The following is a 20990-nucleotide window of genomic DNA, read 5'->3' as shown; positions in this document are numbered from 1 at the left end:
ACAGACACAGTCCTCTACGCCACCCTTCGCCAGATGACTGAACCTTGCATTCACTACGAAGTGGCAGGGACATGCAACAAGCCACAGCTAAGACTAACTTCCCCATGGTGTGGGTGTGCGATTGCTGCAGGCCGTGCCTGGGAGCCAAGTTGCGAGCCGCATGGCTGCCGAGGTCCCCGCGGCGTCTGGAACCAGGGATGACGACGTGTGCCCAGCCGGCAGCTGTGCTACATGCATCAAACACCAAACGTACGCGCCACCCCAATGCCAACTACTGTCGCGCTGCCTGTTCCATTGTCGCACTGAGTGTTTGCCCACGTTGGCAATCCGACATCCTCTCAAGCCGGGTTCTTGCACGCAATCGACTGGCCACGGCCGTCTACTCTCATCAGTAAGTGTGCTTCCGCCCATGTCCGGCCAGATTAGAGCATTCCAAGTCATCATGACCTTTCCGCTACCTCCGCGCCCTCCCCGCTTTTCCCTACACCATTAGCCCATTTCAAGCCTCTTTGGACTGTGCGATGGCCGCTCTACTGTCGATCAGGCCAGTCGCGCCCTGCACTTGCCGTGTCCGGCATCACATAGCTCTGTCGACTATCGGATCTTGGGCCACGCCTGCCGTTTTGTCAGCCATCCGGCAGTATCGGCTTCAGATCTTTCCTACCTCGAGCCAAATGTCTCCTACTTTGCCTGTTCGAGCCTGTGAACAGAAGCTAACCAGTCAGTGCCCATCGTTCCATACCTCCAGCATGGCGGAGGGCAGGTCCCACTGCAGGCGGTCCTTCCGTCATCGCTTCCGTCTTCATCCATACCTTCAATAGACGTACCTGAGTACACTCCGATAGTAACATACTCTCCCGATCCTCCGACCGAAGTCCCAGACGCTGCGCAGGACGCTGCTCACTCCCACTTCCTACCTACCATCGATATTCCTACGCAGCATTCTTCCCAAACGAAACCATCTGAAGAGGCTACTACATCTTTCGCTGGTACCGACGACTCGTTGACCGAGGACGACGCTCAGATGAAGGGCAGGAAACCCGCCATCGCTGCTGCGGGTACCTTCTTTGGCTTGTTCTCGTTCTCGCAACTATACCAAAACGTTCTTTTCGAAAGCCTGACCCCCTCGAGCGAACGCGCAGACGAAGCGGCCTGGGTCGCGTCGTCTCAGTCATGGGTAGACCGGAAGGCCTGCAGTTGGTTCGGCATGTGTGGCCTGGCGCATCTGAACAAGGCGCAATGGACCACACAGACTGTGAAATCGCAGAGCCAGAGGACAACGGAAGATGGAAAGGAGGCCAAGGTCAACTTGACCGACTTCTGGAATGATGCGCGAAACATTCCAGGTGATTACAAACCGTTGGAGCAACTCGAGATACCGCAATACGTGATAGACCACGCGCCGCTCATCCACCTCTTCTCAGGAGAAGAGTACTGGCCAGGCGACATGGCAGAACACTTGATTCACACAACACCACATCTGAACTATACGCCTCTGCAAGCATCTAGCGATCACCCGAACATTAGTGATCTTGGTGACCTTAACAAGTGGGGACGGTTTGTGTACCTCCAGAGCGATGACAACGTCGAGGACCGCCCGTCCTGGCTGGGTGCGGATTACAACATACCCAACGCGCCGAATGATGGAAATGACGACGATGACGACAAAGAGTATCACAAAGTGCCTGGACATCTCACGGAGGACAAGAATGGCGAAAAGTCAAGCTGGTGGCATGTCGGTGCTGGCGATACTAGGGATCGAGGTGGCATCCGGCCAGATCCCACAGCTCCCGGTCTACCAGTCCCTTCGGAATTGCCCGAAGGCGAAGAGCTTGTTGATGACGATGATAAACACTGGCGATCAGAGCTGCGTTATGCTCGACGCAGCTTCACTGGCAAGAAAGTCGTCGGTGGTCGAAGTGATGCGCCCGTACCGCTGGTTGTTGTAGACAAGGGTGATGGTGTGGTGGACGCTTTCTGGTTCTTCTTTTATAGTTACAACCTTGGTAACGCTGTCTTCAACATTCGTTTCGGCAATCACGTTGGCGACTGGGAACATACTGTGGTCAGGTTCCAGCATGGCGAGCCCAAAGCGGTGTTCTTTAGTGAACACAGCTTTGGAGAAGCGTACACCTGGGACGCTGTAGAGAAGAGTGGACAGAGGGTAAGTTCAATGTCTCAACACCGTAAGCGACACTAACATATCTAGCCCATCGGCTTCTCTGCTACCGGTACCCACGCCATGTACGCTACGGAAGGTGTACATCCGTACGTCTTGCCTGGTGGCATTCTCCACGACGTCACAGATCGGGGCCCTCTCTGGGACCCTGTCATGAACATGTATTCATACAAGTACGACTACCGATCCGACCGCCTTGTCGCATCGAACCTCAACCCGCGCGCACCTACCTCGTGGTTCTACTTTGGAGGTCACTGGGGCGATAAGTTCTATCCACTTAGCGACCCTCGACAATACCGCTTCTTGGGCCAGTACCATTACGTCAATGGACCACTTGGTCCCCGCTTCAAGAATCTAGGGCGGCAAGAAATTTGCCAGGGTAACGGCGAGTGTGTGCTCAAGGGACGTCCAGGAGAGAAATCTAGGATCACAAAGAGGTGGGTGAACATTGGCGAGGGCGAAGAGATGAACGAAGAAGACGCAAAACGCGTGTTCGGCACAGAGTATGATTCGGCGTCTTGAAGATGCGATGACGAGGATATGACATTATTGATAGCGACCTTTTGTTGACACTCATTGTATAGCTGCACGGCGTTTGTGGCATCTGTACTATACCTGAATAGCGTCGTTCGATACCTACCTAACGCATACGTGCTTGTTCATCTTACAGAATTTTTCTCTCGTGTTGGCGGTGGAACTGGGTGACTCAATAGGCAAGTCGTCTCGCGACAGAATCTGCAGAGACGTGTTCCTTGTCATGCTTGGAGTACGTTCACTTGTACTGCTGCGTTGGGTAAGTCTAGCGGGCGAAAGCGGGCGATAATCGCCGAATCGGGGCGATGATCGGAGAGGACAACATTCGGGGCATGCCTGACGTGACGCGAAATGTTCGCAGCATTTTCGGGCGATGGAATGCGTATGGCGGTGCTTCATAATGGAGGGAGTCTGGCTCGGGCCTTGACGAAGGTTTTTCGGGATCATGTCATGTTCGTGATGAGAATAGCTTGCGACTGCACCTGGCCCGGTGCCGCACGCAGATCTGACAGTCTTCTAGCGTAAGGGGTGGAGGTTGCGAATCCATGAGCGAATATCGCATGCACGATTGCGTGACTGAGCGACGGCTAGAAAACGTCGCTGGCCCTTCTTCGGTTTCGCAGAATCAGAGGGCAGGAAACATGGCGCGAATCAGTAATCGTTGGCTCATCACATCATCATCAGAGGGTGCAGCGTGTGTAGTTGGCATTTGTGGGACGCCGCGGGGGTGCTCTAGCTGCTAAAGCGGGCCTCGCTGGTTATCTCTTATCAGGGAAGTTCACCTCAGGGTCACTGAACGCGCATCTCTATTCTTGTAACCCTCGCCGCATGCTTGACGCAGGTCAGCCTCCCTGACACATCTCTGTCGCCTTGCAAGGACGCTGTCTCTCCTATATCGCCTGTCTCCCGCGTGTTTCATTTATCTCTGGTAGACTCGTCACATCTTGTTTTACCGCACTTGCGCCTGATCACCCGCCGCCTGCAGTAGTAGCGTGTCCCTAGCGCACGACATACTGGGCATCATACACTCGTCCCCTCCCACCGCTAGAAGTAGTGGTAAACGTCGCAACGAGGCATGAGGCCAACACGACGATAAGGAACACACCGCCCCCAACGCGACGCGTTGATACTATTCCATAACCTCACAATTTATCCTATCTGCCCGACGTCCACGTGCCTTGCCCGAGCACTTGACTCCTCCATCGCCACTACCGTATACGTCGCGGCCCTCCTCAGATTACTACACCATGGCTTTCATACAGCAGCACAGACCGCAGCCCGGAAGGCAGATATCCTACCAAGCACCAGAACCCGCGACCGAACCCGCGACCACCTCATTACAAGCCACCAGATCTCTAGATCAATCGGAGGAATGGGTCCTCTTCTCCCCGACCGCGCCTTCTGCTACCACTCGCACACACACCACTTCGACCGACCGCACTCCACGGACAGCTGGTCTGTCACGCTTCAGCGAATTTGGCTCGCTCGAGACTGCTGCGCGGTCCGAGCAAGATGATGGTGCTGGCTCATTTCTTGGGACGGAAGAGGAGCTAGACAGCCTAGATGATGGCCTACACGCGTTCCATGAGCCATCGGAATATGGTGCGCCAGTAGGCAGGCTGCAAGAGAGTGGTGATACTGTGCTACCGACCCATGACGGATTGGGCGAGTTCAAGCCGAACGCGACTATGCAGGAACACATGTGGCAGTTCGAGCGACAAAAGCGACGAGCACCCAGGCGGCGATCCAGTGTGCAGCGGCACCTCTCAGTCCTCGACGACCATGAGGACACGAATACGGAACACGAGAAGCGACAGCGCATTGAAAGGTGGAGGCTTGAGCAAAGTAAAGCATTGCTGGAAGAGATTGAAAAAGAGACAAGACGGAGGCGGCGAATGAGCATGGTCAGTACGGGAGCGAGTCGGGTTGACGCGCGAAAGGAGGCAACGGGCACAAAACCGCCTACTGCACAGTCTGTGTCGGACGTGCAGAGTGAATCTTCCGAGGAAGGCACGGAGAATCTATCATTGTGGCAACGGATAACGCGACGGGTGATCAGGGATCTGATCGGCCTGGACGAAGACACACTCTCAGTCATCTTCGGAGAGTCTTTACCCGATGAGGCTGCCACGCCTACGCCTGGAACGCCTGGCGAATTCTCAGCAGACAAAGCTCTACAAGACGCAGGTATCGACGCGTCCAGGTATTCAGATGATACCTGGCAGACGAAGCTGCTTGAGAGGGTAGCTCAGGAGTTGGGAACGTTAGTCAACCAGCTTTCTGAGCACCCAGGAGCGTTCTCCACGTACCAGCGAACACAATCAATACCAGATTACGCGGGCCTTACACCGGTATTATCAAACACGACAGTCGCATCTGAACCCCTATCTTCGAAAACCGCAAGCTCGCAACCTACCACATCTCCCGCCTCAGCTCAATTCGCTCCCACCTTTCCCGCCCAAACTTCACACACCTATAGCGAAGCATCATTATGGGGTATTGAAGAAGAACCTACCGAGACCGAAGCCACAACCTCATCCCACATCCCTCCTGCCCCCACCACAAACATCGCCGACGAGCTAGCGCGAGAGCGCGAGTACTGGGAACGCGATATTGACGTCAAAATGATCTTCAACTTTCTCATGAAACGCTTCTCCTCACGACGCCCTAGTATCCCCTCATCTTCGCAAACCATTCCCCCACCACAGCCCCTCCGCACCGCCAGCGCTCCTTCCACAACCACGAACGACAACCTCAGCTCCGCCCGCCGAGCAGCCATCATCCGCCAACATCACCCTTTGGTAAACCGGACGACGACCGATAGCAGACTCCCCACGTCGTCCGCGCCTCACTCGAGGGAGTCACGACGCTTTGCTACATACTACGCGCCGCCGACCGGTGGCAGCAAGACCAAACTCAGGAGTAGCTCTAGTTGCGCCAGTCAGAGTACTAAGAAGAGCAAGAGAAGCGGTGGGTCATCGAGAAATTACTGGGATCTTGGTGGTAGTGTGGGTAGCGGGAGTGTTGTTGGTGGCTGAGGTGAGACGGGGGATGAGATGAGACGAGACGACGCATGGACGGACGATTACGATTATTACCCTTTTGGCATTAGAATACCTTTACGAGCATGGCAGTCGCAAGAGCATAGAATTTTGGAGTCGGTTTGGATGGCCCTTTTTATATGGCTAGTGTCGCTGCTGGACAGAGCGGCGAAGGAACGGTTTCTACTCTCTCACCTTGGCTATAAATCAGAATACCACTACTTAGATTTCTCAACTTCTGTTTGTATAAATATATCCTTACTTGCTACTATTGTTCCTGAGAGTAGGCTCAAGCGAGTGGTCTTTCAAAGCCAAATGTTCGTGTAGGCTTCAAGATCCTCTGCTATCACAGACGATGTGATTTTTAGATTCTATTGTAGCAGGCAACATGGTCAGATGTACTTCGAATGACGAGTGCCAACCACCATGTCGTACACAGCTTCACATCACGGCAACACAAAGACACAAAGACACGAGTATGTCGGTATAGCACCATGCTACCCGCGCCGAAGTCAAAGACCCCGGCGCAGACACGCTGGCACTTGATTGATTCTCTCTATATCCCAACCTCCCCAACCACTACCAACTTCGCGAACTAGCGCGCGAAACCGACCTCACGTACGTGTTGACAACGTACTGCGGTCCAACAATTGTTGAAGCTCTGTATATCTACAGCCTGCCCTAGGCCGATCTAAATGAAAAGGAAATCCGCATAGGAAACTTTTGGAAAGTACAAACGGGCTGGTATCATGTGGGTATAGTTGTAATGCCCCGTGGACGCCGTTGAAACACTTGTTGAAAAGGCTCATTTACCCGCCTCCCAAAGATATGCAAATCTTTCTCACTCATTGACTGCGCGACGGACGTCATTGTCGTCGCGTTTATTAACTTTGAAAACGGTTGGGCTGAAGTTGATTCAAGCCCACCTTTATGTCTTAATCAAGGCGTTAGAATTAGAACTTGAGCTCCTTGGGCTTCTCCCATGTGAAGTCCTGGTTGGTGAAGTGACCGTTCTTGGCGGTCTGGAAGTAGATGGGGTTGATGAGGTTGAGCTCCTTGACGATGACACCGGGGCGGAGGTCGAAGTTGTTCTTGACAATCTCGACGAGCTCGTCGGAGGAGCGCTCCGAGGTGCCGTATGTCTCGACGAAGAGGGAGAGGGGCTCGGCGACACCGATGGCGTAGGACAGCTGCACGAGCGCGCGGCGGGCGAGCTTGGCCTGAACCAGGGACTTGGCGATCCAGCGCGCAAGGTACGCGGCGGAACGGTCGACCTTGGAGTAGTCCTTTCCGGAGAAAGCACCACCTCCGTGGGCACCCCAGCCACCGTAGGTGTCGACGATGATCTTACGTCCGGTAAGACCAGCATCACCCTGGGGACCACCGATGATGAAGAGACCGGAGGGTTGGATCTGGCTATGTTAGTATGCTGGACGGACGTATGGAGGTTTGTGGACATACGTGGTAGACGGTCTTGTCATCGAGCATCTTCTCGGGGATGACCTTCTTGATGATCTTCTCCTTGATCTCCTCACGGAGCTTCTCGGTGGTAATGTCCTCGCTGTGCTGGGCAGACACGACGACGGTGTCAACGCGGAGAGGAACGACGGCACCGCCATCGTGGGCGTACTCAACGGTGACCTGAGTCTTGGTGTCGGGTCGGAGCCATGGCAGAGAGCCGTCCTTGCGGGCAGCAGTCATAGCCGAGTTCAGCTTGTGGGAGAGGAGGACGGTAAGAGGAAGGAGCTCGGGGGTCTCGTCGGTGGCATATCCGAACATGATACCCTGGTCTCCAGCACCGAGCTTCTCGAGAGCCTCCTCGTAGTGGAGACCCTGAGCAATGTCGGGCGATTGCTGCTCAATGGCAACAAGGACGTTGCATGTCTTGTAGTCGAAGCCCTTGTCGGAGCTGTCGTAGCCAATGTCCTTGATGGCACCGCGGATGATCTTCTGGTAGTCGAGGTGGGCCTTGGTGGTGATTTCACCGAAGACCATGATCATACCGGTCTTAGCGGCGGTCTCGCAAGCGACCTTGGAGAGGGGGTCCTCCTTGAGGCAGGCATCGAGGATGGCGTCCGAGACTTGGTCGCTGGCATACAGTCAGAATGTCCCGAAGAGTTGTGGGGAAAGTCCCGGCCGGTTTCAGTAGGTGGGGATGCCGTCTATCGCGCCGAGCAATACGTGTCTTGTCGCGCACCGAACGACGGCCCTGAAAGCAATTGAAGAACTGGAAGAAGTGTACGTACCAGATCTTATCAGGATGTCCTTCTCCGACACTGCAGAGGAAATTAGTATGTCATACGTGCATCGTTCGCTGGTAACATAGCTTTCACCTTTGCAACGGTTAGTAGGGTCTTATTTGTAGTTTGCATATGGGTTACAAACTCGTAAAGAGGAAGGTGGAGTTTCCCTTTCCGTTGGTGACGGTCATTTTGGCGGTTGAGAGCAGGAAATCGTGAGGTGATAGTTTGAAGACTTTCGACTTATGTACGGGAGGATGAGGTGGTGGAGGGCAGTGGAACGAAGTTGGAGGTTGGAGGGGTGATTTAAACTGCAGCAAAGATATGCCGAAGAACGCTGAAGAAAAATGGGCACCGACGGCCCTAGCTCACCATCGCGCCATGCGCTCTCTACCTGTTAAGGTTCAGGGCCCGTTGTCTGTCCAATGAGACACGCTCCCCACATCTCTCTCACCGCCGTTCATGACGCTAGGGCTCATGGCAGAAAAGGTTCCCGCCTGCAAGCACCGAACGTTAGTTCAGTAAAGCCGAACATTGGAATGACGCGCCAGATCAACTGAAAGCCCAACCGTGACGATGAGCAAATACGGAACCTTGGTTATGGTATGTATATCTTTCTTCGGAGAAGATTCTAGACTAACAATAACAGGGCCCAGCGGGCGCGGGGTGCGTAGTCCCTGCCGCTGCTCATGGGACTGAAGCTAACAATCATTAAAGAAAGTCTACCTTCTGTACCGCTTTAATACAGCATTTACAGAATAGCAAACGCCCCTGCTTCTACGTAAACCTCGACCCCGCCGCCGAAGAATTCGCCTTCGAGCCCGACCTCGACATCAAAGACCTCATCAGCCTCGAAGATGTAATGGAAGAAATGAGCCTCGGCCCCAACGGCGGGCTAATCTACTGCTTCGAATTCCTCATGGAGAACCTCGACTGGCTGACGGACCCCCTCGAAGAAGTCACCGAAGACTACCTCATCGTCTTCGACATGCCCGGCCAGATCGAACTCTACACACACGTACCCATACTGCCAGGCTTGGTCAAGCATCTCATGACCGGCTCCCTCAACATCCGCATGTGCGCCGCATACCTCCTCGAAGCGACGTTCGTTATCGATCGGCCGAAGTTCTTCTCTGGCACGCTGTCTGCGATGAGCGCTATGATGATGCTGGAGATGCCGCATATCAATATACTGAGCAAGATGGATCTGGTCAAAGGGCAAATTGCGAAGCGCGACCTCAAGCGCTTTGTTGATGTCGATGCGGATCTCATCGAGGATGATCCGGCGCGCAAGAAGCATACGCCGGAGGAGGAGAGGAAATACAAAGACCCGGCGTCGACCGAGAGTCTCATGAGCGGATCGTCGTTTCATAAGCTCAACAAGGCTGTCGCTGAGCTTATTGATGGCTTCAGCATGGTCTCGTTCCTCAAGCTGGATGTGCAGGACGAGGATAGTCTCGGTGCGGTGCTGAGTTACATTGACGACGCCATTCAGTTCCACGAGTCGCAAGAGCCCAAGGAACCGAAGGATATGGAAGTCGAGTGATTTTCACATCCCAACGTGTTTGCATTCAAGGTGTTTTGGCTACGGTAGGCATGTCTGGCATTTGCGGGCGTTTACGAATTACGATGGTTGGAGCATACATGGGCGGTGGGGGTGACGGACAACACGAGCAGAGATACGATACCCAATACAAAGAAGAATCACGAGTATTCACCTAGTGCACTACAATGATCAGAATTATACGAAATACACCATTGCATGTACGGAAGTACGTGTGTTCGGGGCAAACGGCTTATTTGTATAGTATTACCCGAAACACGGCGGATTATGAACCCCTCGCATCAACGTGCAGTACGGTGCAGGTGGTAAGCCAGCACAAGGCCTCGGTATCTGCCTCCTGTATACGTGTATGTCCGGATCATAACCTGGCGCAATCTAACGAACGACTCCCAAACTATTCATATCGTCGTCCGGCGGCTCGGGATACGTTCGGAGCCGCGCGGTGCTCGACTTGAGCGACGAGAAGACGACACACGTGTTCCTAACCAGCGCTTCACGAAGAAATATCGTTATGCATTAGCGCCGACGTTTCCGGTCCCTTCTCGCAAGTTGTTAGCATGCTTTATGCCAACTCATCATGTGTAGGATCTGTGGTATCCGCGACTCAAGGCATCGGTGCAGTGAGCCTGCATCACGCAATCTCACCTGCGCCGGCTCCTATCACCACTAGCCTGCTGCGCAGCCTGCTGAGCGGCCTCGTGCCCCAGCTCACCGCGCAATGCCTTGAGCTTGGCCTCTACCTCTTCCTTCTTCTTGGCCTCCTTGTCTAACTGCCTCTCCACATCCTCCATCTTCTGCTTGAAGAAGTCCTGTAGCGCCTGCTCTTGTTCCTGGCTGAAAGGAACCTCGTCTGCTCCCTTCTCGGGCAACTGAGCGCTGCGCTCGCCGTTGGGCAGACCGCGCCTGAGCCGTCCGTTCGCACCGAGCGAGGCTTTCTTAGAGCCACCCTTGCCGGCGGGTATGAGGTAGTTCCACTGGTCTTCCGATGTGAGGGCGTCGAAGAGGGCTTCAGTGGGTTCGTTAAACTGCACCACTTCGAGGAACTCGGAGCGCACGCAGCCTGTTCGCTCCTGCTCTGCTTGCATCTTCTCGTCGCCGTACTTTTCCAGCTGCAGAAAGTGTTGCCGGTATTGCGCCTTCTCGCCTGAGATGGGCTGGAAGTGCAGTCTTATGTCGATGTTGAAACCTCCCCATCCTGTCTCGGTCACCTCGAATGGGGGCTTCTCTACCATGCGCAAAGGGTTCTCGTATGTGTTGAATATTTTGAACGACACTTTGTTGAGCCAGGCTCGGATGTCGGGGTCGCCGTCAGGTACGCGCACGTATACGGTCCAGCGCTTCGTGTGGTCGTCGGGTACGCCCTTGGGGCGGTCGGGGTGGCCTACTGGGGGCAGCTGCCAGGCTTCGGAGCCGATAACTGCGTGGAATGAGCAAAATGTTCGGCGCATGGGTTGTACTGCGTCTTACTGAGGTTGCGACTGATGCGCTTGTTCTGCCCATCATCAGTATGCGCCTACAGCTGTAACGAAGCGGCCGACTTGCCTTGACGCGCTTATTTGAGGCGGGCGCAGGCATCTTGTGAGTTCGTGTGAGATACTAGTCAGCATGCGCTGTTGTATCTGTTATGTGAAAGAGTTTGCGCAAATGATAAAGTCGTGTATTCTGTCAAAGGTCGAGCTACGACTGGCACCGATATGCAGGCACGCAAGCTAACAGCTAATCCTTGTCAGGCCGCCCCGCCTACTTGTCCTGCCCCTTCCCACCTCCCTTCTCGTCTCTCGTCCTCTGATTGTACAATTTCTCTTGCTTTCCAGCATTCGGTTTTCCCTCGATCCTGTCCAGCGAGTCCTCAATCAGCCCAATGTGGCCGCGTAGCGTTCCTTCTATCTCGTCCAAGCGCGCCTCCTGCTCCTCCTCCATGTGGTCCAGCTTCTTCGTCACCCGAGATCCTGTAGAACACAACGGTTAGAACAACAACATTACGCGCTTCATACTGGGAGTGGGATTGAAGGGAGTGTGCAGTACCAAGATATGTCGCGAAGCCGGCTACAACGGTGAGGTTTGTGCCTACGAGGACGAGGTCGTTCTTGAAGAGGTTTCTGAAGGCTTGCATGATAGTCTAGTATATGGATGTTGGTTCCGTCTGGAAAGATGCGAAGTACAAGCCAGTAGTCACAATAGCATATTGCATTTGGCTCTGGCAGAGGGCCCCCGTACGCTAATATGAAGCGTCATGACGACATGGACTTTCTTTCTACTGGTCAGAACTGCGAGTGCGACGTGCCTTATAACGCCATAGTGCTACTAACAGGCTCATCCTGTCTAGTCCATATGTATGTCTCGTTGAAATGCGTCTTGACATGGAGCAACGACGCGACCTACATGCAAGACGCGGAGGTGAACAGCTTCTCCGCATATCCCTGTTCGATCTTACGCGACAGACGCGAAGTGGAGTGACATCAGCACTCGTCCCTTTCCATCAGCCATTGCCGTAGCGGACAACAATTTGACCATTTGTCTGATCAACCACCACACAACACAACAATGGCCTCAACGACAGCACAAGCTGCAAAGAAGAAACTCGTAGTATGCGGCGGCAATGGCTTCTTGGGTATGCAATTGAGGAGTTCCCCCGAGCTAGCTCGAGCAATAGCTTTACACCAGCACAACAGCTAGCTAATGTAGCAAACAGGCAGCCGGATATGTAGAGCAGCAGCACACAGAGGCTGGAGCGTAACCTCAATCTCGTACGCCCTTCCAATTCCACACCAAATCAACTCAATCCTCTACTAACACCATCCCAGACGCTCCGGCACACCCCACTGGTCCTCCGTCTCCTCCTCGCAAACACCACCCGACTGGTCCGAAAAGGTCTCATGGCAAAAAGGCGATATCCTCGACCCAGAATCCTACACAAAGCACCTCGAAGGCGCAGATGCCGTAATACACAGCATGGGCATCCTACTAGAAGCAGACTACAAAGGCGTAATTAGCGGACGGGAAAGCCCAATCAAAGGACTACAACGCGCCTTCAGCAGCACCAAGGCCGGAACACAGAATCCGCTCACACGGAAGGAGGGGGAGAAGTTGAGGCCGCAGGAGAGCGACGGGCAGCTTACGTATGAGATTATGAATCGGGATACTGGTATGTTGACGCAGGCATTGCCGTTGCTTTCTCAATTGGCGCAAACGACTAACTATTGTAAACAGCCGTTTCCCTGGCCCAAGAAGCCTCAACCCGCAAAGTCCCAACCTACCTCTACATCTCCGCCGCAGCGGGCACACCTATCCTCCCCGCACGCTACATTACAACGAAACGAGAAGCCGAGTCACTCATCGCATCTACCTTCCCCACTATGCGATCGATCTTCATTCGAGCGCCTTTCATGTACGATAGCAGCCGTACATTCACACTCCCTATCGCGGCAGCAGGCGGCGTGGCTGCCATGATAAACAGTGCTGTTGGAGGAAGATTGACATGGCTCATGGGCGCAGGTGGTATCAAGCCACTGAAAGCGGATCTGGTCGGTGAGGCGGTTGTGGAAGCACTTGAAGATGAGGATGTTAGGGGTCCGGTTGAAGTACCGGAGATTGAGAAACTGGGTACGAGAGCTTGGAGGAAAAACATGCTATAAGATAGACGAAAGATATGGATAATTCATGGAATGATACTCGATTCATGATACCTCAATAACTTCGATCGCATCTATCTAGCACACTGGGGTAGACTCCGAACATTTGTGCTCGACAAGGTCTGCTACAAAGCAGCTTCCCTTTCATAAGCCGTACCCAGGACCCTGGCCTGCACACGATGCACCCTAGGGTGGCTGTGAATCAGGTACAACTCAGGAGAGCCGAACTTCTGCGTAGTGGAGTCTGGAGCAGCGCTATAACGAGGCTGTTCAGGCCCTAGAATGACCTTGCTGCGATGGCCTTCTGGGTTTCTTCTCTTTATGCTCCTTCTTTGTGCCGCATGGAAACTGGAACACGCGACTAGATATAGTGTTCGTGCCCGCATGCGTTCAAACACTCTCTGCGATCGCGAAAAGACTGCAAGGTCAGATAATGTCTAGGCTCACTTCTTCTTATGCCCACCCCCATTCACCAACTTCTTCTTCATATGCTTGGGCATTTTCTCCTTCCTCTTCTCGCGCTTCTCCTCCTTGATAGCCTTCTTATGCGCCACCTTCTCGTCATGATCAACGTGTTTCTTTCCGCGGCTGGGGCCCTTGTCGAAGATACTCTGATCAACCTCAGATCCTGAGCTACCATCGTCCGACTCAGCATCTGAAGCATCAGAGCCGTTGTTAACGACGTTGTCGGCGAGGAGGGCCTGGTAGGGGAGGTCGGAGGCACCACCTGCGTTGACGAGCTCGGCGTCGCGCTCGATATCGTAGACTTGTTCGAGGGTTTGGGGGATGTATTGGTTGCGGAAGACGTCGTCGTCTTCTTCCTCCTTTTTCCGCTCCTCTTCGGTTAATGGCTCTTTGCTTAGGAGGCTGCGGATGCTCTCTTCCATCTCGGTCTGCTCTTTGGTAGTCTTGGCTCCTGCGGCACTTGTAATGTAGGCGTAAGCCTTGCGCTCACTAAGCGTCTCGACGTTGCGGGAGCGGAAGAAGTCAGATACGTTCTTGACATCCATGCGTAGGAACTCGAGAGAGCGAGGATGGTCGTGTTCGACGGCTTGCGAGACATCGATGATCCACTGCTTGCCCTCGTGGTACAGGACGTTGTACTCGCTCAAATCTGCGTGGACAAGACGGCATGTCTGGTACATGATGCGCATATACGCCAGCATCTCGAGGTATAGACTTGTCCACTTCGCGTCTTCCTCTTCTGCCGTGAGACCCTCGAAGCGCACATCCTTCAGACGGGGCGCTGCCTTGCCTTTGCGGTCACCGACGAAGCCCATGACAAGAACGTGGTTTCGCAGCGCATGAGCCATTGGTGATGGAATGCCTGCGTCGTGTATCCTAGCCAGATTCCTACGCTCCTTGTCTGCCCACATCCGTACCATGGCGCGGTTGTTGCTCTTGTTGTATCCTTGCCTAAAGCGGAACTCGCCCTCGACGTACTTCGCGCGGTCCTTGAAGACGAGGATGGACGTCTTGTATACCTTGACGGCACGGTGAATAGGGTCGGCGTCCTCTTCTGGGGCTTCCGTCATCGCATGGTATACGTTGGCTTCTTTGCCCGTAGAGATGACACCGTGAATCTCTGAGATTACGCCGCGGTTTATGAGTTGCAGCAGGATCATCTGCGTCCTCCGATCCAAAACTTGTTCGGTTGTCGCGCGGTCTGCCTTGTCCTTGTCCCTTGCGTTGCCTCCGGACGCACCCGTCATGCGCCCGGTGAGGCGAATCTTGCCCGCATGCTTCGCGAGGGAGGCGACTTGGTCGTCGATGGAGGCGTTTGTGTTGGCGGACGGCTTCTGTGGATTCAACTTGGGCTTGTGATCGTCTGGGATGTTCGTATCGTTTAGCTTTCGCTGGCGGTTGTAGGCTTTGGTGAAGTCGTGGTGGTCGCCCGATATTAATTCTGGCACTATCTCGTCCTCGTCCTCGAAAAGGTCGTCAATTTCGTTGTCATCGTCGTTAGTGGGCGTTTCGTTTGTGACGGGCTTTTCGACCTGGTCAACTTCTTCATGTTGTTGCTGTGGCAGCGCTACTCCTCCGTCGGTGGTGGCCATAGTTGGTTGTGTGTGGAATGTTTACAGGATCTGAAGGATCGGCATGGGCATGTATATTTCGTCACACGTGAAATTCGAATAATTCTGCCACCGAGGGGCAACGGCGGGGCGAGCCCTGGAAGGCGGTGTAGTGACGAGTCACGTGCCGATAGTGAGCCCTGCACACGGGCGCGAGTGAGCTTCGGCTTCAGTTGTGAATCTTGGTAGCCTGGAAAAATCAAGTGAAAAGCTTACTAGCTATTTCTGGGTAGCGCCCCGTTTACACCTGCATCTCACATGTCTGGCACCGGGCGTCGGAGCGACTGCGCCGCCTACCAAACTGCACCTGTCAGACATCCCCCTTTGCAACCTCTCCGCGCGTCCCATGCGCCGACATGTTTGCAACCGGCCGTTGAAGAGACGTCATTGATAGACGGATGATCGCCAAGATAAGATAGGAGAGCGCGCATCGCTCCAGCTGTCAGGGCTGCCCAGGTGCGCATCGCAATGACGGGAAACGTCAATCCCTCCCACTTGCTGGGCGCAGCGGCACAGCCACATCCACGCAGCCGGCCAACTCCCAAAGCATAAGAATTAGTGGCTGGGAAGAAGAAACATGGGCCAGATGATGCCAGGCACTTCTCCATTCTGATAGGCGCCTGCGGCGTCGCCGCCAGAACGGGCTCCGCGGCTCGACTATGCTGACACGCCCTAGTCTCCACAGACGGCTGGTGAAACACTTCAGGAGACCCATCACGACCATTCAGGTCTACGCAGCGCTTGAACTGGAGACATGTTGCATGGGCTTGAAAAGCCGCATGGACTTCGGCCGCTGGCCGCTGATGCGCGTCCTGGCGCGCAGGGGAGATTGCTTCGTATAGCATTTCGTGACTTTTAATAGTCGGTGCTCCTCTGACACGCAGCACTGGCCTGTACTCTTTGTCTAACCTTTCATACTTCACACTCTCTCAGTCGATTCTCTGGACGCAGGTCGACCTCAGTCACTACATTCTTTTCAACGCTCGCTTGCGAAGCACTACATTCCTTAACACCACTCTACGCATTGTTGACATTGTGTCTTGCGTGTGAAACGACGCCGTACAGCACATCTCGGACGACTACTTCTTTTTGTCTTATCAACTTATCTCGAACCACTAGACTTTACCGAGATATCCACCATGCGTTTCTCCACATACTCTACCGCGAGCGTGCTGGCTGCTCTGGCCACCGCTCAGACCTTCACTGATTGCAACCCCATGGAGAAGAAATGCCCTAACAACCCTGCCATGCCCCAGAACTGGGAGACCGACTTCACTGCCGGAAAGGACGCTATCAAGGGATGGAAGCAGACTGCCGGTTCCCTGAAGTATGGACCCGAGGGCGCTGAACTTACCGTTGCCAAGAAGGGTGATGCTCCCACTATTGGATCCGAGGCCATGCTTCACTTTGGATACGTTGAGGTCGTCATGAAGGCAGCCCCTGGCGTCGGCATTATCTCTTCAATTGTTCTTCAGTCTGACAACTTGGATGAAGTCGACTGGGAATGGATTGGTGGCGTAGACAGCCGTGTTCAGCAGAACTACTTCGGCAAGGTATGTGAACAGCACAATCTGCACTTGCTTTTCAAGCGTTTAACACCAGTCAGGGCAACACTACCACCTACGATCGCATGATCGAGGCCGATGCTCTCAACAATCAGAACGAGTTCCACAAGTACGCTCTCAACTGGACTTCTGAATCGCTCACCTGGATCGTTGACGACAAGCCTACCCGCACATTGAACTTTGCTGATGCCAACGGCGGCAAGAACTACCCCCAAACCCCCTGCAATGTCCGTCTTGGAAACTGGCCAGGCGGTGATTCCAAGGATGAAGGCACCCGCCAGTGGGCGGGTGGTAACGTCACCTACGACGATGCGCCCTTCACCATGACCGTCAAGAGCATCAAGGTCATCAACTACTCGCCCGGCAAGGAGTATGAGTGGACCGACAAGACTGGTGACTTCAAGTCCATCAAGGTCATTGATGCCGGAAACACAGAGGGCGCTCCTGTCAACAGCGTAGCCATTGAAGACTCCGCTGCCGCAACCGGAGCTCCCATCGAGTCGGGCATCGACGCCCCAGCCGCCACTGGTGGATCCGACAGCGGTTCCGACTCAAAGCCCTCCGGTGCATCCACCACCTGCACAGAGAGCGACGCAGCAAAGCCCACACCTCCCGCTGTCCCAGCCGGCGGCAACGGCGGATCCGGCTTCAACTACCCCACCGGCGGCGCCGCTGTCCCCCAAGAGTCGGGCAGCCCTGACTCTCCCACTGGCAGCGACAGCGAAGATGAGCCTTGCGAATGCGGTACTGCTACCGTCACCGTCACCGGCGCTCCCCCAGCCATCACCAACGCACCACCCGCCACCTTCACGACTGAGTACCCTGCCGTGCCCATCTCCAGTCTGATCACTTCCCCGGCAGCTTCATCTCCTCCCTACCCCACTGAGTCTGGTCTGGAGATCGACACGAGGTCCGCACCTGGTGTTGTTGTGCCTTCAATTGCGCCTACTGGTGCGCTGCCGCAGCCCTCTGGCAACGCTACCTTCTCTGCTCCACCATCACAGTTTACTGGTGCGGCGAGCCATGTCAAGGCCGGTGGTCTTGTAGGTGCTGTTATGGGAGCTGTCTTGCTTGCTTTCTAGATCGCTTGACGGGGTACTGATGATGTTGGAAAATATATGCAAGGGAAAATTACGTTGGTTGTAAATATTATTTCAGTGGTAGAGCGTTCGATACGCATACTACATTTTTGACGACAAAGACACGTTTTGATCAAATTTCTCTCTCTCTATAAGTGCTTCTTTGTGGGTAGTTGCTACTGTACAGTACTTGACATGCGACGTTGACGACACCCTTCATTACCGATAAAGCTTGTCCTTCCTAGCCGGCTTCCCATCCATAAGTCCAATCCTCCCTACATCATCATTAGGTTCCATGTCGGCAACGAACCCTGGAATCTCATGCAAAGCCTCGCATTCTTCAACATCAGCAATCGTAGAATACCGTTGCATTCTCGCCCGGTACGTCTGCTGCAACTCGGCCCCAAGCCTGAAAACCGTATGCCCGTCCAGAATCGCGCTCCATCGTCGCCTAAATCCGTAAATAAGGCAGAGACCTGAGCTGATCAAGGCCCATAATCCGAATAGAGCAACAGGAACAGCGGCTGGCATGACGCCCGGTTCAATTACGGTGCCAGCGACAAAAGCCGTGAGGTCGGGGACGTGTGACTTGAGGCCTGTTCTGTTGATTCCGATGAAGTCTCGACCGTCGTTGTACATGAGCTTGATGGCGTAGGTGGAGTAAGCTTGTAGAAGAACCTGCCGAAGTTGGTCGGCTTGCAGATATTCGAGTTGAGCGATAGCTCTCAGGTTGCCAACAGCAATCTCTGCAGCATTCACTATAGATGTGTCAAACGGTGACGGTAGGCCTATCGATTCAAACAGCCATCTCAGCCAACCATCGTCTTTGATGTTGAGTGTACACGCGAGTGTTTCTGCGCCAAAGCGTTTCGCACAATCATTCTTTAGAGTAGGTACCGGAGTGTCGCTCCGTTGGAAGTTGGAGTAGGTAGATCGCACGCCGTCGATGTCTGCTGAGCCTACACTGCTGCTTGACGTACAGGATGCGCCAATAGCTTCGAGTTTCTTACCATAAACATCGACGTACTCACCAGTCAGCGACTCAATATTACGGACGATGGTGCTGTCCATAGAAACAAAAGACAGGGGATGTATCTGCCACAACAGAACCTCGAAAGTAGTCTTGTATTCGATTCCAGGATACGGGTTTGAAGGATCTTCTTGCAGATCATGGTAGCAGTAAGACGTTGGTGGGTCTTCCCTCTCACTAGACCAACCGCAGGGTGGTTCGTCGTTTGAGCCTGTTGGTGGGGACAGGGATTGATACGCAGTCTCTATAACTCCACCGATATCTATAGCCCAACTCAGTAATCCGGGATCGAATCGTCCAGCGAAATTCCATCCGGACACTCTCTTTACCTCCACGAGGGTATTGTTGTCATGGAGGCGGTATGACTTGTACTTGATTTGGTCATCATCGTCGGAACTGGAGGTAGCAGCTGCACCAGGGACGTATGTCGGCGTAAACTGGAAGGCTGATGCTGGAGATTCGTCGATGGGAGGATCCTCATCCGCACTTCGCGCCGTTCCTGTTTGTTCGAAATTACGAAATATCTTGTTGCTTCGCCAGACGTATGTTGCGAATCGACGGTCTCTCAAGAGAACGAAGTCAGACAATTTGTCTACGATGTTGCAGTCGTAATGTAGCAACAGACCCCAAGCTTTTCCCTCGACAGGAGTTTCACCTTGAGCAGTCAAAAATACTTCTTCGACGCTCTCAGTGTTCGGCAGTATCACGGGGACATTCTTCAAAAACTCCTTCTTCGATCGATTGAAGTTCTCAGGTGTATAAACGGCGCCGTGTCCGAAAACACGTGCGCCGATGTAGGATCCTCTAGACGGCCTACGACCCCCAGGGTCGGCGTTGAACGTCGATTGAACGAATCCGGTAACATTCGCTCCTTGCCCTGGCTTACCACGAAGGAAACCACTAGTCATCTCAAGACAAAGACCTGATAAGGGCCAAGCGACGAAGACAACCACGCTTGGAAGTGCTAGAACGAACCACAGCCGAGAAGGGATCTTGCTACGCTGGTTGCGCGCCCTGCGTCTTTGCACAACCCATTTGATTGCTTTCATCCAGCCCCCAGGGCCAGACCATGTGTTGTCAGCATGCAACATAAGACGCATGGCATCTTCAACTCTCCAGGTTCGTTCCATAAGCATGCCAGCCTCTGCGCCAGCCAGTCCGTAGAGACTTAAGCTCATTCCGATCACTCCCGCGACGAACCAACCGTAGAAGACCCATTTGGCACCCGGTGGTCCGAAGGCTGCTGTCGAGTCGGGGTGGAGTGAGGCGAGGTAGATGCGCCAGATGGTGATGAAATAAGATACTACGATTACCGGTCCAAGGATGCCGACTATCGTGCGGAAGTAAAAGCGGCGAAGAGGTTGACCGAATGAACCGAGACCCGTTTCTGGCGAGATATTAGAATCCGCACCATCCATATACTCTGAGGTGAGACTGGCTGCGTGGTCTTGCAAATAGATTTCGGACGGGTGATCAACCGCACCCGCACCAGAACTCTGCGAGTAGCCGTTGACGCTCTCATTCTGGGGGTATGATTTGACGTTGCCATTGTGTTGATGTTGAGTACTTTCAAGGTTCTGTTGGTGATCGTATTCTGAGGCGAAGCCGTGCTCAGAGAGCAGGCTGACTGGGGAGACCTCAGTCGTGAGCCCCTGCGGTCTGCAATTGTCAGTCACAAACCCAGGTCTCATCGCAGAACGAAGCTTACCGGTACTCGGACTCATACTCCTCCATCTCCCAAGCAAGGGCTCCAGGCACACCGAGTAAGCTGTAACGTTGAGAACTCATGTCGACCAGACGGCGAAGATGAGACGCAAACTTTCGCAGTAAAGTGGGAAGTAGCAGGGGGCTGGACAGCGAGCCATCTTGTATATGAGATGCATTGCTACCCGTTGCTTTGGCATCGCGGTTTCATCCTTGCGATGTTGCGCAAGGCTGTGTTCGAGGTGTGGGGGCGAAAGAGCGAGATTGAACTCCAGCCCTTGCACCTTCTGTATTGGCAACCAGCTGTTCGGGGTCCACATGACAACACCGATCGCTTACTATTGGCA

General features: G+C 53.9%; 10 protein-coding genes across 10 annotated transcripts; 5 read left to right on the top strand and 5 right to left on the bottom strand.

Moving 5' to 3' along the window:
• Positions 1 to 160: 160 nt before the first annotated feature.
• Positions 161 to 2701, top strand: J4E87_000518 (uncharacterized protein; the record flags this gene model as incomplete). The annotated part of the gene is made up of 4 exons (XM_049372175.1): positions 161 to 172; positions 216 to 249; positions 726 to 2164; positions 2210 to 2701. 4 exons carry the CDS (start codon positions 161 to 163, stop codon positions 2699 to 2701), a joined length of 1977 nt encoding a protein of 658 aa, XP_049238309.1.
• Positions 2702 to 3960: 1259 nt separating this feature from the next.
• J4E87_000517 (uncharacterized protein) lies at positions 3961 to 5751 on the top strand (the record flags this gene model as incomplete). Its single annotated transcript, XM_049372174.1, has 1 exon — positions 3961 to 5751. The coding sequence occupies one exon, from the start codon at positions 3961 to 3963 to the stop codon at positions 5749 to 5751; it is 1791 nt and encodes a 596-aa protein (XP_049238308.1).
• A 956-nt stretch (positions 5752 to 6707) lies between these two features.
• Positions 6708 to 8185, bottom strand: J4E87_000516 (uncharacterized protein; the record flags this gene model as incomplete). The annotated part of the gene is made up of 4 exons (XM_049372173.1): positions 6708 to 7166; positions 7216 to 7843; positions 8001 to 8030; positions 8136 to 8185. The coding sequence occupies 4 exons, from the start codon at positions 8183 to 8185 to the stop codon at positions 6708 to 6710; spliced, it is 1167 nt and encodes a 388-aa protein (XP_049238307.1).
• Positions 8186 to 8570: 385 nt separating this feature from the next.
• J4E87_000515 (uncharacterized protein) lies at positions 8571 to 9540 on the top strand (the record flags this gene model as incomplete). The annotated part of the gene is made up of 3 exons (XM_049372172.1): positions 8571 to 8597; positions 8644 to 8660; positions 8712 to 9540. 3 exons carry the CDS (start codon positions 8571 to 8573, stop codon positions 9538 to 9540), a joined length of 873 nt encoding a protein of 290 aa, XP_049238306.1.
• A 659-nt stretch (positions 9541 to 10199) lies between these two features.
• Positions 10200 to 11133, bottom strand: J4E87_000514 (uncharacterized protein; the record flags this gene model as incomplete). The annotated part of the gene is made up of 3 exons (XM_049372171.1): positions 10200 to 10975; positions 11026 to 11050; positions 11107 to 11133. 3 exons carry the CDS (start codon positions 11131 to 11133, stop codon positions 10200 to 10202), a joined length of 828 nt encoding a protein of 275 aa, XP_049238305.1.
• Positions 11134 to 11298: 165 nt separating this feature from the next.
• J4E87_000513 (uncharacterized protein) lies at positions 11299 to 11671 on the bottom strand (the record flags this gene model as incomplete). Its single annotated transcript, XM_049372170.1, has 2 exons — positions 11299 to 11507; positions 11584 to 11671. 2 exons carry the CDS (start codon positions 11669 to 11671, stop codon positions 11299 to 11301), a joined length of 297 nt encoding a protein of 98 aa, XP_049238304.1.
• A 431-nt stretch (positions 11672 to 12102) lies between these two features.
• J4E87_000512 (uncharacterized protein) lies at positions 12103 to 13193 on the top strand (the record flags this gene model as incomplete). Its single annotated transcript, XM_049372169.1, has 4 exons — positions 12103 to 12169; positions 12251 to 12305; positions 12363 to 12703; positions 12769 to 13193. 4 exons carry the CDS (start codon positions 12103 to 12105, stop codon positions 13191 to 13193), a joined length of 888 nt encoding a protein of 295 aa, XP_049238303.1.
• A 440-nt stretch (positions 13194 to 13633) lies between these two features.
• J4E87_000511 (uncharacterized protein) lies at positions 13634 to 15247 on the bottom strand (the record flags this gene model as incomplete). The annotated part of the gene is made up of 1 exon (XM_049372168.1): positions 13634 to 15247. The coding sequence occupies one exon, from the start codon at positions 15245 to 15247 to the stop codon at positions 13634 to 13636; it is 1614 nt and encodes a 537-aa protein (XP_049238302.1).
• Positions 15248 to 16404: 1157 nt separating this feature from the next.
• J4E87_000510 (uncharacterized protein) lies at positions 16405 to 17912 on the top strand (the record flags this gene model as incomplete). The annotated part of the gene is made up of 2 exons (XM_049372167.1): positions 16405 to 16818; positions 16872 to 17912. The coding sequence occupies 2 exons, from the start codon at positions 16405 to 16407 to the stop codon at positions 17910 to 17912; spliced, it is 1455 nt and encodes a 484-aa protein (XP_049238301.1).
• Positions 17913 to 18128: 216 nt separating this feature from the next.
• On the bottom strand, positions 18129 to 20673 carry J4E87_000509 (uncharacterized protein; the record flags this gene model as incomplete). The annotated part of the gene is made up of 2 exons (XM_049372166.1): positions 18129 to 20598; positions 20666 to 20673. The coding sequence occupies 2 exons, from the start codon at positions 20671 to 20673 to the stop codon at positions 18129 to 18131; spliced, it is 2478 nt and encodes an 825-aa protein (XP_049238300.1).
• Between the last annotated feature and the right edge of the window lie 317 nt (positions 20674 to 20990).

The sequence above is a fragment of the Alternaria ethzedia genome, assembly GCF_023757985.1.
Source record: "Alternaria ethzedia strain BMP 0044 chromosome Unknown scaffold_1, whole genome shotgun sequence".
Taxonomy (NCBI): Eukaryota; Fungi; Ascomycota; class Dothideomycetes; order Pleosporales; family Pleosporaceae; genus Alternaria; species Alternaria ethzedia.
Note: the sequence above shows the minus strand (reverse complement) of the source record. Positions and strands in the feature narration are given on the sequence as shown.